We start from the raw sequence: 18,324 nt of genomic DNA on the forward strand, positions 1-18,324 counted from the left end.
GGTCCCCCAGTCCATTAGCAGCAGGGCCTTGACAAAAACCCGTGCAGACTCTGGAAAAGGATTCAAAGCTCTCTGCAAGAGGGAGGTGTTTGCACAAAAGATGAGTAAGTGCAGAAGAAATGCACAGTTGTTGCTAAGTGTGTCCATCAGGGTTCAGGCAGGAAAAGAGAATCCAACCGCAATGGTTCTTGGGATTTGAATAAAGTGGCTATTTCTAGAGTTGGGGGACAAGCTTGAGGAAACCAACCAGGGACTGTTATCCCTAAGGCTCAAGCAGCAAAGAAAAGCATCTGGGTATCCCAGCCCAGGGAGATAATGGGAGCCACGGACAAGGGCTTATCAGGAAGGACACAGCCAACTGCCACATTTGTGATCAAGAGAAGACAGCAGGGAAAAGTGGCCTGACATCTGGCCTCCTGCCATGCCACCGTCTGGCTGAACCCAACTAGAGATGAGGAAACTGAGTCACAAAGTGCCCAAAGTCACCCCGTGGGGGAGTCAGGATTCAAATCCTGGCCATCTGGCCTCAGAGTCCGTAAAGATAAACGTTAAGGTTTGTTTATTCCTTTGGCAATTACGTACTGTTTGCTGCTCAGTATTCTAGACACTACGGATTCCAAATTCTGGGTTTTTCAAAATCTTTTCAGTAACACTTTTTAGTCAGAACGGTGTCGGCGGCGGGTCCGCAGCACTGCCAGCCCTTGTCTTCTCAGAGGAAAGAATTCAATTGAGAGATGGAGGCAAGTTTCAAAGCAGAGGCAAAGGTTTATTGAAAGAAGCAAAGTACAGTTGAGAGATCAAGTGCCCCGCTCAGCCTTTGGCTCGGGGTTTTTATACACTGGCTTGGTTCTGGGGTTCCTTCCTTGGGCGGGCTGTTACGTCATCCCTGCGTGCGCAGTGGCCTGCCAGCCCTTGGGAGGGGCCGCACGCGCAGTGTGTTTACAAAGGTTGTGCGCATGCTCACTGGGGCGATTTTCCCTTACTGATCTGTCGCAGCAAGGGAAAGATCATATACAAGTCAGACTCCTCCATTTGCACTTCTGCTCATGCTTAAGACCTTACCAGGGAATTGTGGTTTGCTGGCTCCAGATGACGTCAACTATCTGTTAGGGAACTCCTCTCCCTCTCGGCGCCATTCGTAGCCACTTATGTCAAAGGGACAGTTTTATGATTGCCTGCCCATCATTTGATGCACTGCCATTTGTGGGGGCCCTCTCCTGCACAAGAACACAATAAACATCCTTGTTAAAAGAGTCCCTATTTCACTGCAATAAGACTGAGTGGTGGCCAGAGTGGTAGCAGCTGTTGCTTTTGTGGAATTGGATGGACAGCCTGGTAGGAGAAAGGCCCAGGGGTTCTGACCAGCACTGGGGTCATGCTGCTCCCTGAGGCCTCTGCTGGGTCCTGGGCCATCAGCAGGGGCCTTAGCCAGGAGTGGGAACCTGCAGGGGTGGAGGCTGGGCCTGGGCCACTTGGCAGCTCTAAGGTTGCTGCTGTGGGAAATTCCCAACCCTGCAAATGACCCCCAGCCAGGGACATCCTTAAACTGCGGCCAGAGGAAGAGTAACATCTGTGTCCCCATAAGATCCTTATGCTCCAGAATGTCCTCCCCCACTCTCCTCCACTCCTGGGCAGGCTGAGGTCCAGGAAGCAAAAGCCCCTAGGCACACTGGGGACGCACCTGTGAGCCCTTCCCTGCTCCAAAGCCTCCCAAAAGCTGGCTCCTTACCCTGAGGCCTCCGCTCAGCTTGTTGCCTCCCAAGAGAAGCCCGCCCTGACCAGCGTTTTGGAATGGCATCCCGCAGACCTGGACTTAAATTCCTGCTGGGTGACTGCGGCCTACATCACTTCACCCTGCCAAACCTCAGTTTCTTCATCTCAAGACAAGACTAAAATATGCACCTGGGGTTGCTGATGCAGGGATGAGAGGAGACGTGCAGCTTAACCAGCACAGCACCTGCACATAGTAGGTGCTCAATAAATATCAGTTTCTTTTCAATTCCTGCCAGGTGCTGCAAAGATCTCAGGAAATGGAAGACTCAGCCCTGCCCGCAAGGAGCCACCAGACTGGTGGGGTGGGGGCTGGGGGAAGGGACAGAAGAGGACCCCAATAAACCTCAGCCCCAGTGACAGGAGCAACGCGGTACAGAGGAACAGAGAGGCCTGGACTGTGGGGTTCCCTGGGTTTCATGTGGGACGTCCTGATCTTAACCTCAGTGCCTGCCTGTGCTGTTTGTGACCTATTGGGACTCACCCTGTTAATCCCACCACATTCGATTGGTTGAGGCCATCATGAAGACCTGCCCAATTTCAAGGGAAGGGGACAGAAACACTACCTTTTGATGGAAGGAGTATCAAACAATTCGTGGGCATATTTTTAAAGGACCACAATTACCAAAAAGCAGAGTGGTTAATGCTGTGGTGGGGAAAGCGCAAAGGGTTCTGGGACCTCAGGGGAGACCCTTTCTAGAATCCAGAGAAGCATGGGAGTGGTCAGGGAAGGCTTCCTGGGGGTGAGGGCAGAGCAGAACTCCCAAATGTAAGCAGGGCTGGGGCAAAAGTCTAAAATTTAAGCACAGTCCGTACTATAAATTTTGTTTTCCAGAATGAAATTTTACTATCTTTACTTACGACAAACATATGCCAGGGACCATACCCCCAAGAAAATAAAAATTTTAGAGGCTGGGCATGGTGGCCCAAGTCTATAATCCCAGTATTTTGGAAGGCCAAGCAGGAGGCTCACTTGAGCTCAGGAGTTCGACACCAGCCTGGGCAACATAGCAAGACCTCGTCTCTACTAAAATACAAAAAATTAGCTGGACATGATGGCTCACGCCTGTAGTGCCAGCTACTCAGGGGGCTGTGGTGGGAGGATCACTTGAGCCCAGGAAGTTGAGGTTGCAGCGAGCGATGGTCGTGCCACTGTACTTCTGCCTGAGCAACAGAGTAGACTTTGTCTCAAAAAATGAAAAAAGAAAAAAAATTTACATATCAACAAGCAAAAACTTTTTTTTAACACTTATAATTCTACCCCCTAACCAGAGACAAGGCCCCATGATATCTTTCTAAATATTTTCCAGATTGTTGAGTATGGAAGCCGATTTTGACCCCCCCAAAATAGAACCTTACTCTATGGTGCCATTGGAAACGGATGCCTCATGAGACCCCTTTCCTTGCCAAGAAATACCTTTATTTCTGCAGCCTCACTTTAAAGTGTGTGTCATAATTCATTTAACCAATGACCTTCTGTTGGATACATGAGGTTGGGTCTCACTTCTCCTGTTTCACACAGCGTAGCAATGGTATCTTAGAGCCGTGATTTACTGGCACACTGACGCAATTATGTGCTTAGGGGCAAGTCCCTGAAATTGAATTCCTGGGTCACAGGGCATGTAGCTATTTAAACATTTGCCAATTGCTTTCCAGAAAATTTTACCACCAGCAAGGTTTGAGAGAGGCTGTTTTCCCATGGGGGAAAACATTTATTTTTTAAATAAACAGAGCCGGTATATTAAAAAAAAAAAGAGAGAGAGAGAGAGAGTTTGGATGGCGCCAGATGTGGCTTCACTCTCAACCCTGCCGTCTGCTGGGTGTAAGATCTTGAGGGGACTATGTGGCTTCTTTGAGCCTCAGTTTCCTCATCTGCAAAACCAAGCCTTCCTAGCCGAGCTCTTAAGAGACTGGCTGAGATGAGGCAAGACGAATGGTGATGAATGTGAGTCTTTCTGTGGGGAGGGTGGGCAGGGATGATCATAGAAGCCAGGCTTCCTCATCCACTGATCTGGGCAGTGCAAACTGGCCTCTAAGTATGACCTTATGACTTCAGTGATGTCGCAAGCAGGTTCCAGTCCCTGTGCCTCCCCTTCCCGCTCCCAGGAGCCCACCCACCCTCAGGAACTGCCCCCAGCCATCGGACCTTGGCCACTTAAGGGACCTGGGCCCAATCCACAGCTGGGACAGTCCCAGCCCACTGCACTGGGAATCTAGGATGGGGGCCTTGGCTGGAGCCCTGCTGTCCATACTGCTGGCATTGCTGCTCACGTCCACCCCAGAGGCTCTGGGTGCCAACCCCGGCCTGGTCGCCAGGATCACCAACAAGGGACTGGAGTATGGTAAGAAGCCACGTCTGCTGTGGCTGCCCTTGGCAAACCCAGGCCCCAGGCTGCTCTGCGTACAGTGGGGACAGGGAGTGCGGACACAGACTAGACCCTCTCCCTGGGGCAGTGCCACCTTCTGGGTCAGGCAGCTCTGGCTCCGATTCTGGCCTCACCGCCCACCAGCTGAGTGCCCTGGGCACGTTATTTGTGGTAATGAGGTCCACCACCAGCCAACAGAACACAGCTTTGCGTGCAAGTGGTTGATCTGGGAAATGATTCCAGGAAACACTGTAGGGAATTGGTACTAAGATGAGGAAGGGAGGGCAGCCAGGAGAGAGTGTGCGATTAAACCAGCCACCGCCTCTGACGATGGGAACCACTCAGCTGGGAAAATTCTGCGTAAAGTTTGGAAACACATGCCTCTGAACTACAGGTCAGAATAGTGGTCACCTCTAGAGGCAGGCAGAGTCCCTGAAGGGCATGAGGGAGGGGAGCCTGCCAGGGTGCTAGAAGGTGCCATATCTTGATCCAGGTGGTGATCACAGGGCTGTATAAACATTAAAAGCCGGGCACGGTGGCTCACACCTGTAATCCCAGCACTTTGGGAGGCCGAGGCGGGCAGATCACAAGGTCAGGAGATCAAGACCATCCTGACTAACACAGTGAAACCCCGTCTCTACTAAAAATAAAAATAAAAATAAATTAGCCAGGCGTGGTGGCGGGCACCTGTAGTCCCAGCTACTCAGGAGGCTGAGGCAGGAGAATCGCTTGAACCCAGGAGGCAGAGCTTGCAGTGAACTGAGATCGTGCCACTGCACTCCAGCCTGGGTGGCAGAGCGAGACTCTGTCTCAAAAAAATAAATAAATAAACAAAACAAACATTAAAAATTATTTAGCAATATCTTTAAAATTTGTGCCCATTAGGTACTTTATGTATATTATTCCTCACTTTTAAAGAATGGGCAGGCCAGGCGCAGTGGCTCACACCTGTAATCCCAACACTTTGGGAGGCTGAGGTGGGTGGATAGCTTGAGGCCAGGAGTTCAAGGCAAACCTGGCCAACATGGTGAAACCTCGCCTCTACTAAAAATACAAAAATTAGCCAGTCATGGTGGCAGGCACCTGTAATCCCAGCTACTTGGGAGGCTGAGGCAAGAGAATCGCTTGAACCTGGGAGGCAGAGGTTGCGGTGAGCCGAGATCATGCCACTGCGTTGCAGCCTGGGCAACAGAGGGAGACGGTCTCAAAAAAATAAATAAATAAAAATAAAACAAAGAATGAGCAAAAGTAGGAATATTTCTTTTAAAATGTTGAAACAAAGCCTCCAGACTATCCAGGTGGCAAGGGAACTGGGATATTTATACACCACAGTGATTAATTGAGGGTTTCTGGGCTGGGGGTTTGTCAGCGCCCCAGCACTTCTGTCCTATTGCATGTACCTGCTTTCTGCAGTTCCAGGACAAAGAGCCTCAGGACATACAGGCTCAGGGAGGCAGACACTGGCAGCTGGGAGTCAACTGTCACTTACTGGAAAGACTCAAGGATATGGACAGGCACTGACCACATGTCTTCTCACATTCCCAAAGCCTGAATTGCCTTACCTATTAAATGAGATAACAACATTCCCTTAGGTAGGGTTGTTGGGAGCCCAGAGTGGCTCGAGGCAGGGAGAGGGAAATCAGGGAAGGATTCCAGGATAAAGTAAAATGGAAAAGACAGTGGGAATTACCCAGGGACAAGGGGTAGTGTTCCAGGCAGAGGGACCCCAACATGTGCGTTTGCTAGAGGGAGAAGAGCAAATTGGAAAGAGGTGAAAGGGGAGGCTGCTGGTCATCTGCCTACCCATGCCTGCCCTGGGGGCAGAAACCTGGGTCCCTCAGATCTCAGAACAGTGGGACCTGGTAACTGCTACTTGCATTGAAACCATAAATCAGGAGAGTTTGTCTTTTGTTCCTTTGCACTGTGCACACACACCATGTTTATGTAACCAGTCCTCTGAGGTTGGGCATTTTAGTCCTTTCCTTTTTTATTTTTATTTATTTATTTATTTTTATTTTATTTTTTTTGAAACGGGATCTCACTCTGTCACCAGGCTGGAGTGCAATGGCACAATCTCAGCTCACTGCAACCTCCAACTCCCTGGTTCAAGTGATTATCCTGTCTCAGCCTCCTGAGTAGCTGGAATTACAGGCACGAGCCACCACACCCAGCAAATTTTTGTATTTTTAATAGAGACAGGGTTTCACCCTGTGGGCCAGGATGGTCTCGATGATCTGCCTGCCTCAGCCTCCCAAAGTCCTGGGATTACAGACGTGAGCCACCGCACCCAGCCCCTTTCCATACTTTTAATAATATAAACCCTGTTTGCTGTTCCAGGCATTTACTGAGTGCCTGCTGTATGCCAGGCACAAGTTAGGAATGCTTGTTATCCTCCCAGCCATCTTGTTGCTTTGCATTCGATGCCAACCCAATGAGGAAAGTTTTGTTTTGTTTTGTTTTGTTTTGTTTGAGACGGAGTCTCACTCTGTCGCCCAGGCTGGAGTGCAGTGGTGCGATCTCGGCTCACTGCAATCTCTGCCTGCTGGGTTCAAGCAATTCTCCTGCCTCAGCCTCCTGAGTAGCTGGGACTACAGGCGTGTGCCACCACACCAGGCTAATTTTTGTATTTTTTAGTAGAGATGGAGTTTCACCATATTGGCTGGGCTGGTCTCGAACTCCTGACCTCAGGTGATACCCCCGCCTCAGCCTCCCAAAGTGCTGGGATTACAGGCGTGAGCCACCACACCCAGCAAATGTATTGTTGTCATTGCTATTTGACAGATGAACAAAGTGAAGGTTGTTTGGGGACTTTGTCAAAGTCAACCAGCTAGAAAGATGCCCCCTTTCTCTAGCCCCCAAATCCTTCCCATTTCTTCTACGCAGGCCAGATGCCATGGAGGACAAGAAGGAAAACCACCTGTCCAAGCGCACAGCACTTTTGCCCTCAGGGAGTTGTTGGCAAAGGCATTCCATTTCCTTGTCAGTAAAATGGGTATGAACCTAACAATGCCACAGAAATGCAGGGACGCCTCTGAATGTCCCTCATGCTACCTGGCACACAGAGGGGCTCATATCCTGTCAGTGTACTTAATGCTAATAACGATGTTGACCTCTCTCTTCAGGGCAGGTGGGAGCCACCGTAGGGTTTAGAGCAGGGGAGGAGGCAGGCAGATCAAGCTGACTCCCGGCTATTTCCTGTCCACAGCGGCCCAGGAGGGGCTATTGGCTCTGCAGAGTGAGCTGCTCAGGATCACGCTGCCTGAGTTCACCGGGGACGTCAGGATCCCCCACGTCGGCCGTGGGAGCTATGAGTTCCGCAGGTGGGGCTCTCCCTTCTGCTGGGGCTCCGAGGTGGCTGGAGCTGGCTGTGAGGGCGAATTGGAGAGTGAGGAAGAGAGAGCCTCAGGATTGGGCTGCGGAGGGATCTCTTTGGGGCAGACAGTGGCACAGTTCCCTGAAGAGTTCAGAAGGAAATTCTGGGAAGGAATTGAGCTCCTCCACTCATTCATGCAGCAAATATTGAGGAAGACCTTAATATCTGGCTGTGTGACCTGAGCCTCGGTTTCCTTACCTGTAAAATGAGGTTGATCTGCTTCCTCCTTCAGAGTGCTAATCTAAGATCCAATCTGGCCACTGGATATAGTTTGGAAGAGAAGATAGACCTTACACTTTAAATCTAGTAGCCCAATGGTTAGAGCTGAAGTTGGTGCTTGGGGGAGTCAGGGAAGGCTTCCCAGAGAAGATGGCATTTGAGCCAAGACTTCAAAAGATCACTAGACTTGAGCAGCTGATACTTTAAAATGGCGTCAACTGCTTTTCGAGGGCTGGGCAGTGAAGAAAGTACAATCAGGCCCGTAGCACATTGTACCCCTCCCCAGTCACTGCTATTGAGTGTTTCCTTCATTCCTGCCTTCTTTTATTCAGTCCATCAGCAAACATCTATTGAGCACCTACTGTGTGCCAGGCAAATAAAACAGAACTTGACCATTCTTTTCCCACTGTGGGCAACCTTGCTGACCCTTTTTGGGTCTTCTCTTTTTTTTTTTGAGACGGAGTCTCGCTCTGCCGCCCAGGCTGGAGTGCTGTGGCCGGATCTCAGCTCACTGCAAGCTCCACCTCCCGGGTTCACGCCATTCTCCTGCCTCAGCCTCCCGAGTAGCTGGGACTACAGGCGCCCACCACCTCGCCCGGCTAATTTTTTTGTATTTTTTAGTAGAGACGGGGTTTCACCGTGTTAGCCAGGATGGTCTCGATCTCCTGACCTCGTGATCCGCCTGTCTCGGCCTCCCAAAGCGCTGGGATTACAGGCTTGAGCCACCGCGCCTGGCCTTGGGTCTTCTCTTAAGGCTGCCACCATATTCCCTGAATCTGTTTCCCGCCTACCTGGATGTATTGGGAGAGGGGAGCGTTAGCAGGAGCTGCAAACCCAAAGAGATATGTCTACAGACCTCCTGAGGATGCCACCTGGGGTCGTTAGATTCATGGTTTCTGATGCTGACTGTAAAACTGCGGGTAATTGCATCCCTTCCTCGAGGTTCTATTTCCCCTTCTGTGGAAAGGAAACAAGAGCAGTCCTGACCCCCTCAGTGTGGCCCAGATGGCATGAAGAATGTAATGTGCTTAGCATGGACCCATGGTCGCTGCCTGGGACACAGCCGGTGCTCACCTGGAGCAGATCCTGCTGGTCTAGTCCCCACTGTGGAGAGGGGAGGCCTGCAAAGGTGGGAGCAAGGTCCCTGGTGAGGCTGGGTCCAGGCCCGGGGCTGACACCTCCTTCTGTGTCTCTCCCTTCAGCCTGAACATCCACAGCTGTGAGCTGCGTCACTCTGCACTGAGGCCTGTCCCCGGCCAGGGCCTGAGTCTCAGCATCTCCGACTCCTTCATCCGGGTCCAGGGCAGGTGGAAGGTGCGCAAGTCATTCTTGTAAGTTGGCCCTGCTCCCAGGCCCTGGAGCTCTTGGCCTTGGCCTTCGCCCCATCCTTCTTAGGTCCAAGATGTTCCTAGCTCATCAGAAAGGCCACGTGGTGGACAGATGGAGTCCAAGCCCAGAGGTGGCCTGGGGATTGAGTCCTGGCTCTTAGATGAGTGTCTTTCCTTCTCTGAGTCTCTACTTCCTCATCTCCCAAAGGGGACTGGCCTGCTTCCTTGATGGAGTCACGGGAGGGCTAAGTGCGATAATATCATGTCTCCTTGGTTTGCTTCCCACAGAAGCAGACCTTAGGGCAAGAATTCCAGTGCAATACTTTATCCTGGAAGTGATCTGAGGAAACCCACAGGGGAGTGGGGAAGTGAGGAAGGGAAGGGAAGGAAGTCAGCCTGGTGGGCAAGTGAAGCTCTGTCTAGCTGGGGGACTCAGGGACAGCGGAGAACACGCCTCTGAGTTCCTCCAGCCCCACCCTGTCACCCCTTCCTCCTGCTTCTCATTGGCCAAAGGCTGCTTCCAGGGGCTCTGGCTCTCAGGCACTTTGAACAGATCTCTGACCTCAGAGGCACTTGAATGGAAGGGGTGTTCGTGTGCTAGGGCTGCCGTAACAAACATAGACTGGGTGGCTTAAGCAGAAATGTGTTTTCTCACAGTTCTGGAGGCTGGGGGCCAAGGTCAAGGTTTTGGCAGGCCTGGTTTCTTCTGAGGCCACTCTTCTTGGTTTGCAGATGGTTGCCCTTTGGCAATTGTCGTCACGTGGTCTTCCCTTTGTGCTTAAGAAATCCCATTTCTGAGGCCATGCACATTGGTTCATCCTTGTAATCCCAGCACTTTGGAAGGCTGAGGCGGGAAGATCACTTGAGGTCAGGAGTTCGAGATCAGCCTGGCCAACATGGCGAAACTCAGTCTCTACTAAAAATAAAAAATAAATTAAAAATTTAAAAACTAGCCAGGTGTGGTGGCAGGTACCTGTAATCCCAATTACTCAGGAGGCTGAGACAGAAGAATCTTTTGAACTCTGGAGGCAGAGGTTGCAGTGAGCTGAGATCACTCCACTGCACTCCAGCCTGGGGGACAGAGTAAGAGTTCATCTCTAAAAAAAAAAAAAGAAAAGAAAAGGAAAAAGAAAAGAAACCCTGTTTCTCTCTGTATATCCTAATCTCTTTTTATAAATACACCAGGCAGATTGGATTAGGGCCCCCCCTAATGGCCTCATTTAAATGTAATCACCTCTTCAAGGGGCCTATCTCCAAATACTGTGACATTCTCAGGTACTGGGGATCAGAGCTTCAACATTTGAATTTGGGAGGCAGATGGTGACACAGAGCAGCCCATAACAGAAGGAACAGCCCAAATATGATTGACATGGCCATATTTATACTTCAGACCTGCACTGCCCAAAATAGTAGCCACCAGCCATGCCTTTACTGAGTACTTGAAAAGTGTCTGGTAAAAGTTGAGATCTACTCTAAGTATGCAACACCGAATTTGAAGATTTAGTATTTAAAAAAAGAACAACAACAACAACAAAAAACCAGCCAAGCATGGTGGCTCATGCCTGTAATCCCAGCACTTTGGGAGGCTAAGGCAGGTGGATCATTTGAGGTTAGGAGATGAAACCCCATCTCTACTAAAAATACAAAAATTAGCTGGACATAGTTGTACACACCTGTAATCTCAGCTACTTGGGAGGATGAGGCAGGAGAATCGCTTTAGCCTGGGAGGCGGAGGTTGTGGTGAGCCAAGATCACGCCACTGCACTCCAGTCTGGGCAAGAAAGTGAGACCTTGTCTCAAAATAAATAAATAAATCTCATTAATAATTTTTATGTTGATGACATGTTGAAACGATATTATGTATTGCTAAAACCAATCTCAGCTCTTTCTTTTTATCTTTTTAATGTATCTTCTGGAAAACTTAAAATTACATGTGTGGCTCACATTCTATTGCTTTAGAAAGATGCCCAGTTTATATGTCACCTACACACGCACATTCTTTCTAGTTCCATGAAAGGAACCGGCCACACTCTCCTACCCTGTCTTTTGTCAGTGAAATTATCTTAAATATCTCTTTATATGGGCATATGAAGATCTACCTCATGTTTTTTCACTTTTTTGAATGTGCTTTTAAAAATTGATATGAAATTCACAGAACATAAAATTGATTATTTGAAAGTATACCTTCAGTGGCATTTAATACATTCACCATATTGTGCAACATCCACCCCTATCTAACTCCAAAACATTTTCATCATCCCAAGAGAAAACTCCTTACCCATTAAACAATCATTCCTCATTTCCCTTCCCCCAGCTCCAGACAACCACCATTGGGGTTGGAGACCCCTGGAATAGACCACATTTTGACCCATTGTTTTCAAAGTCTGCATAACATGGGTGCCCACAACTTATTCAACCTGTCGCTGCTGGTGGACATGTCGGTTGCTTCCTTTTTTTTTTTTCTACTGCCCATGATGCTTCAGTGAGCTGTCCCACACCTCACATGTATCTTGGCAGGAAGAGCCACGGGATAAAGGCTTAGAAGTTAAACTACTGGGCCAAAGAGTATGTGTGTTAGAACGAGGAGAGATCTCACTGATTTGTGTTTCAGAAAGCTTGAGCCAATGTGCTCTCCCAACCACAGTGTCTGGGACTTCTGTTTACTCGTACATTCAATAGCATTGGGTATTAAAACTTCAAAAGTTTTTTTGAATCTGATAGGTGAGAACTGGTGTCATTGCTATTTTCATTTTTAATGACTTTTATATGCTTATTTTATACTGCATTTCCTGGTCATATCTTTTTTTTTTCTTTTGAGTTGTTTTTTCTTTCCTTGTTAATTTGTATTGGCTTGCTCTTTGTATATTAAGGAAATTAGCTCATATATTAAGGAAACTGGCTCTTTGGATGTCTCGTACTGCAATTTTGTTTTTTACTTTACATATGGCATTTTTTGGGTCCACTGGAGTTTTAGTTTTCTATGCCGACAAGTTTATCAAGGATTTCCTTTATGGCTTATGAGTCTTGGATCTTGCCTAGAAAGGCCTTCGTCCAGCCCTGACTGTAAATACTAGATCCGGGTTTTCTTCTAGATCTTTTATGGCTTTATTTGTTATTCTTAAATCTCTGCTCAGTTCCATCAATTTGGAGGTAAGAACTGAGACTTCTATTTTCCCCACAAGTGGTGGCAGACCCTGGTCTAGGAACCAATCATGGCTTCTCTTATCTCCTCCAGGAAACTACAAGGCTCCTTTGATGTGAGTGTCAAGGGCATCAGCATTTCAGTCAACCTTCTGTTGGGCAGCGAGTCCTCAGGGAGGCCCACAGTTACTGCCTCCAGCTGCAGCAGCAACATCGATGACGTGGAGGTGGATGTGTCGGGAGACTTGGGGTAGGTCTCCATCGGGGCACTGCCAGCTGGACTCCTGGTTGCAGCTCCTGGCCAATCCGGTGCTCAGCCTGGCCTCTGATAATTATAATGATCCAGGTGGCTTGCACAGGCACTTGAAGATCATTCTCTGGGGAGCGATGTTGAGATGAACAGACTTAAGCCAAGAATACTGGTGCATCATTGTCATTAAAAAAATAAACTTTCATTCACCTGACAAGGGGACCCCTGTCAGGTGAATGAAATCTGGCTATTGGAGGGACACCGAAACTTTGGTTGAAGGAGAGTTTGCAAAAAATATACAAGTCCTTGGACGAGTCATTTCATCTCTTCTAGTCTCTGTTTCCTTGATTAGAAAAGTGTGACCACATGTGGTAGCAATTTGAGAGGCCAAGGCAGAAAATCACTTGAGCTCAGGAATTCAAGACCAGCCTGCGCAACATGGTAAAACCTGTCTCCACAAAAAATACAAACATTAGCCAGACGTGATGGCACATGCCTGTAGTCTCAGCTACTTCAGGGGCTGAGTTGGGAGGATGGCTTGAGGTCAGGCGACAGAGGTCGCAGTGAGCTGAGATTGTGCCACTGCACTTCCAGCCTGGGTGACAGAGTGAGATCCTGTCCCTCGCCCCCTCCCAAAAAAGAAGAGAAAAATGTGGATTCTCAAGCTGCTTCCCCAAATCTACTGAATGTGATCATGCGATGGGGTGCCACAGGCGCTGGGAAGCCAGACACACCGAATCAGGCTGGATGTACTGGGACACAGCAGGGTGCCAGGAGGGGGTGGAGAGGGCTCCCTTTGTGGACTGGCCTGGCCAGGGACCCGGGCCCAGCTTTCCCAGGAACCCGGCCGTCCCCAAGTTCAGTGGCAGGCTGTGCTTCTCTCCGCAGGTGGCTGTTGAATCTCTTCCACAACCAGATCGAATCCAAGTTCCAGAAAGTACTGAAGAGCAGGGTAAGAAGGTCCAAGCTTCTGGCCTCCCCTGAGCTTGGCGAGGGCTGAATGGAAGACCTCACTGACCGCTGGCCCTGGACCAGGCCATTGGGGCTGGTTTGGATGTACTTGGGCCCAAGGCCGAGGGAGGGCAAATCATTTGCCCAGGTCATGGAGCTGTTGTGGGGCACGCTGGGGGCAAAGCTCCGAGTCCATTCAGTTGGGCAGAAAATGGTTAACTTCTTGGCCAAGAGTTAAACAGCAGGGGCTAAACAGAGACTCCAGCCCCTCTCTCTACTCAGCCTTGCTCAGTGTCCCACACTGCCCTGCATTCCACCAAGGTCCGAAAGGAAACCATTCCTCAGGTGCCTGCAGGAGACCAGGCAGGAAAGCTCAGCGAGGGCATGGGCCAGGTGGGAACTGGGCAAACTCGTGAGCACCAGCCCTGGATGGGGAGGCAGCAACACTGTCAGACTGGCCTGTTAAAAATGAATATGTGAAATCTTTGGAGTTTGTCATCTTTAACTAAATCAAAAAGATGTTGTGTTAACTTTCAGTTCCTCTAAACACTCATTCATCCCAAAATCCCATTTCTGAGATACTAGCCAAAGGGCATCTGTAGCAATGACTAGGAAAGGAGAAAGTGATGAAGGAAGAAAAGGAAAAATACACACAAACACACATACACACCCCACACCCCCCACACACTCCCCCTTCCACTACACACACACCGTACACACACTCTACACACACCCCACACACCACACCCCACACACCACACACACCCCCACACACCACCCACACACACTACACACATCCTACACACACACCCCACACACACCCCACACACATCCTCCCACACACACCTAACACACCACAACCCCCACACACACCCCACACACATTCTCCCACACACACTTAACACACCACATCCCCCTACACACATCCCCCACACACACCACACACCCCCCACACACACCCTCCCACACACACCTAACACACCACAACCCCCACACACACACCCCACACACACCCTCCCACACACACCTAACACACCACCCCCTCCACACACACCCCACACACACCCTCCCACACACACCTAACACACCACATCCCCCTACACACATCTCCACACACACCACAACCCCACACACACACCCTCCCACACACACCTAACACACCACAACCCCTACACACACCCCCACACACACCCCACACACCACCCACACACACCCTACACATACACCACACACACCAACCCCCCCACACACAACCCACACACCCTGCATCCCCCCGACACCCTCACCCCTCACACACCACACCTCCCCCCACACACCCCCACACACCCTCAGACATGTACCACACCCCACACAAACACACACACCCCACATACCACACACACACCCTACACACACACCCCCTACACACACACCACACACATCCTACACACATCCCCTACACACACACACCACACACCCCTACACACACACACACCACACGCACAAACACACCATCCACACACACCCCCACACGCACACACCACACACACCACAGACACCACACACACCCTACACACACACACCCTACACACACACACAAACACACCACCCACACACACCACACACACATGCACACACCCCCACCCCTCAAGTCTGTAGGTCCAACCTCTGGTTTGGCTTTGAGTGCCCCCTCGTGGTTGAAGCAGGAACCGCAGGCAAACCCTGCACTTTAGATGTGGTCAGTTGTGCTGTTTCTTTTCTGGTTCTGGGTCCCTGGGATTAAGTGACCTTAAGAAATATGCCAACCTACTCAGGCACCCTGTTGCCATATTGCTGTGCCTAGCAATAGTAACGTAGTACAATTATAGTTATCATAGTAGTCACGTACCATGATAATTATTGTTTTGATAAATGAATATAATTAATGCTGTACAGAATATATTATTGTATAACGATTCTGATTTATAACAAAAATGGCTGCTATTTCTTAAGCCTATGGCCAGGGACAATGGGCTCAGCACTTCGTGTGCACAGTCCCATTGGATTTTTTTTTTTTTTTTTTTTTTTTTTGAGACAAGAGTCTCACTCTGCTGCCCAGGCTGGAGTGTGGTGGCATGACCTTGGCTCACTGCAACCTCCACCTCCCGGGTTCAAGCAATACTTCTGCCTCAGCCTCCCAAGTAGCTGGGACCATGGGCACATGCCACCACACCCAGTTAGTTTTTTGTATTTTTAGTAGAGACAGGGCTTCACCATATTGGCCAGGCTGGTCTTGAACTCCTGACCTCGTGATCTGCCCACCTCAGTGTCCCAAAGTGCTGGGATTTCAAGTGTGAGCCACCACACCCGACCAGTCCCATTGGATCTTAACCTCAACCTTGGAAGGAGGTGCCATTTTCCACATGGACACAGGAGGCTGAGGGGTGGAGTAGCTTTCCCAGTGTCACCTTGCTAGTGAGAGGCTGAATCAGGATTGGAGCTTCCTAGGATGTGAAGCAGCTCATATCAAAGAACCTCTGGGGCTGAGTGTCTTGGGAAAGATGGAGATCTTACCTGACCCCTGATCCTTAGAGATCTTCAAATTCTCTTCCTTCCAGAAAAACTAAGAGCCTGGTGTAGGCCTTTCTAATTCCCCACTCAGGGTGGGATGTGGCACCTGGACCAGCAGGGCTAAGGAGAAGAACAAGCACTCACAAATGCTTGCTCTCTGGGTGATGTATACTCACTACCTCATTCCCCAGCTTCCCAAAATATTACCAGAAAGGGGTCCCGATCCAGGACCTCAAGAGAGGATTCTTGGATTTCGTGCAAGAAAGAATTTGGGGTGAGTTCATAAAGTGAAAGCGATTTTATTAGAGAAGTAACAACAGAAAAGAATGGCTACTCCACAGGCAGAGCAGCCGCATGGGTCGCTCAGCTGCGTATACTTGTGGTTATTTCTTGAGTCTATGCTAAACAAGGAGTGGATTATTCATGAGTTTTCCTGGAAAGGGGTGAGGACTTCCCAGAACTGAGGGTTCCTTCCCCTTTTAGACCATATAGGGTAACTTCTGGAACTGTCATGGCGCTTGTGGTCATGTCTTTTAGCATGCCAATGCATTTTAATTAACATATAATGTGCAATGAGGACGACCAGGTCGGCTTCTTTACCGCCTCCTGTTTTGTTTTTTTTTTTTTTTGAGACGGAGTCTTGTTCTGTCGCCCAGGCTGGAGTGCAGTGGCCGGATCTCAGCTCACTGCAAGCTCTGCCCCGCCTCCTGTTTTATCAGCAGGGTCTTTATGACCTGTATCTTGTGAAACCAGTCCTGCTGACCTCCTAGCTCATCCTGTGACTAAGAATGCCTAACCTGGGAACGCAGCCCAGCAGGTCTCAGTCTCATTTTGCCCCTGTTCAAGATGGAGTCACTCTAGTTTGAACACCACTGACAAAAACACGCTGGGAAGCACTTGGCCTTGCCATTGTATCTTGTGGGTAAGAACCAAAAAGCAGAGAGAGGTTCTGCAAAGATCAAACAACCATTGGGGACTGGGCAGGATTTGAACCCAAGTTTACCCGGCTCTCCTGCTGCACCCCCAACCACTACCCCAGCTACCTCCCCAGGAGGCCCTGCTGTGTGTCTGTGACTCAGGCATCCCATGCCTCCCCTGCCCAGGCCTTCGGGTCCCTAAAGACTGGGACATCCAGGTTCCAGGCTTTTGGGATGGTCTAATGGGCTGTTGTCCGAAAGAAAGGCAAGAAAGGAGTGATCTTCAGGGAGATGGGTGGAGTTTCCTGGTTCCCTTGCAATCAACCATGAATGTTCCTCACTACTCTTGACCTTGCTTTCTGGCAGCTCCTCACTGCTAAACTCCTGTCCCAGAAAGTGGAGCAGTTGCAGAGAGATTAAGATATAGTCCTTTGCTTTCCCAGCCCCCAGCATCGCCCTTCCATCAGCAACCCAGTGCCTGATGGATGGTGCCTGCTGACCCTTTAGCACAGAAGCCATCTGTGACCCCTGCACTAGGCCAGGACCCTGCATGTCCCTCTCCTTCACTGTATATGTGGATTTGTTGAACAATAGATGGTAGCTGGCTGACAAAAAGAGCTGTTTAAAGTGAGGACTTTCTCATCGCACATAAACAAAGAAAATATTGACGTATGAACCCAAATGTTTGAATGGTGGAGTTTCAGACAGCGTCTCCAACGCCCCCTCTTTGAGCTGTGTCAGCGAATGCTCACAGATTTTCTTTGAAAATGGTCTCTTGATTGACATTGCCCTTGGTCTTTCCTGCATAAAACATTAACCTGCTACAAATTCCATCCCAGGTTTCTTTAACCACAATGAGAATTTAAAGATGCTTGTAAAGCCGTCCCAGTGTAGAATCCTTCTTGATCTTTATGATTTTTTTTTTCCTCCTAAGATTTTCTGTTGTCTGGTCCAAATTTAACCATGTTTTTAGAGGGTTCTTTTTTTAAAGCACCTCCACTTTCCAGAGGACTTATCTTAGGTTTTCATAGAAAGAACACTTTTAGCTGGGGCCAGGCACAGTGGCTCATTCCTGTAACCCCAGCACTTTGGGAGGCCGAGGGGGGTGGATCATTTGAGGTCAGGAGTTCCAGACCAGCTTGGCCAACATGGTGAAATCCTGTCTTTACCAAAAATACAAAAATTAGCAGGGTGTAGTGCACATGCCTGTAATCCCAGCTACTTAGGAAGCTGAGGTAGGAGAGTCACTTGAACCTGGGAGGCGGAAGTTGCAGTGAGCTGAGATTGTGCCATTGCACTCTAGCCTGGATAACAGAGCGAGACTGTGTCTTAAAAAACAAACAAACAAACAACAACAACAAAAAAAAACCTTTTTTCTCAATGATATTGCATTAGTGTTACATAATGAATAATTCGAGTGATTACAAAAGCAAGTACAGCAAACAGGTGGTAGGCTTTCATGTGGACCCCAGTAGGGCTC

The 18,324-nt window shown here is 49.3% G+C and overlaps 2 protein-coding genes across 3 annotated transcripts in view; both read left to right on the top strand.

Annotated features, from left to right (window-relative positions):
* The window catches only part of BPI (bactericidal permeability increasing protein), a 41,272-nt gene extending 38,919 nt beyond the window's left edge, over positions 1 to 2,353 (top strand). Inside the window, exon 13 of one of the 2 annotated variants that reach the window (XM_033186398.1) lies at positions 2,010 to 2,353. In XM_033186398.1, coding sequence (XP_033042289.1) covers positions 2,010 to 2,114 — 105 coding nt within the window. In that variant the 3' untranslated portion in view covers positions 2,115 to 2,353. The remainder of the gene's footprint in view (positions 1 to 2,009) is intronic. The other variant, XM_033186395.1, reaches the window with a different exon arrangement.
* A 1,606-nt stretch (positions 2,354 to 3,959) lies between these two features.
* The window catches only part of LBP (lipopolysaccharide binding protein), a 32,013-nt gene continuing 17,648 nt past the window's right edge, over positions 3,960 to 18,324 (top strand). The window contains exons 1-5 of the mRNA XM_033186399.1: positions 3,960 to 4,112; positions 7,342 to 7,456; positions 8,931 to 9,059; positions 12,292 to 12,447; positions 13,336 to 13,399. Coding sequence (XP_033042290.1) covers positions 3,989 to 4,112; positions 7,342 to 7,456; positions 8,931 to 9,059; positions 12,292 to 12,447; positions 13,336 to 13,399 — 588 coding nt within the window. The 5' untranslated portion in view covers positions 3,960 to 3,988. The remainder of the gene's footprint in view (positions 4,113 to 7,341; positions 7,457 to 8,930; positions 9,060 to 12,291; positions 12,448 to 13,335; positions 13,400 to 18,324) is intronic.

The sequence above is a fragment of the Trachypithecus francoisi genome, unplaced genomic scaffold (genome assembly GCF_009764315.1).
Source record: "Trachypithecus francoisi isolate TF-2019V2 unplaced genomic scaffold, Tfra_2.0 Lachesis_group21, whole genome shotgun sequence".
NCBI lineage: Eukaryota > Metazoa > Chordata > Mammalia > Primates > Cercopithecidae > Trachypithecus > Trachypithecus francoisi.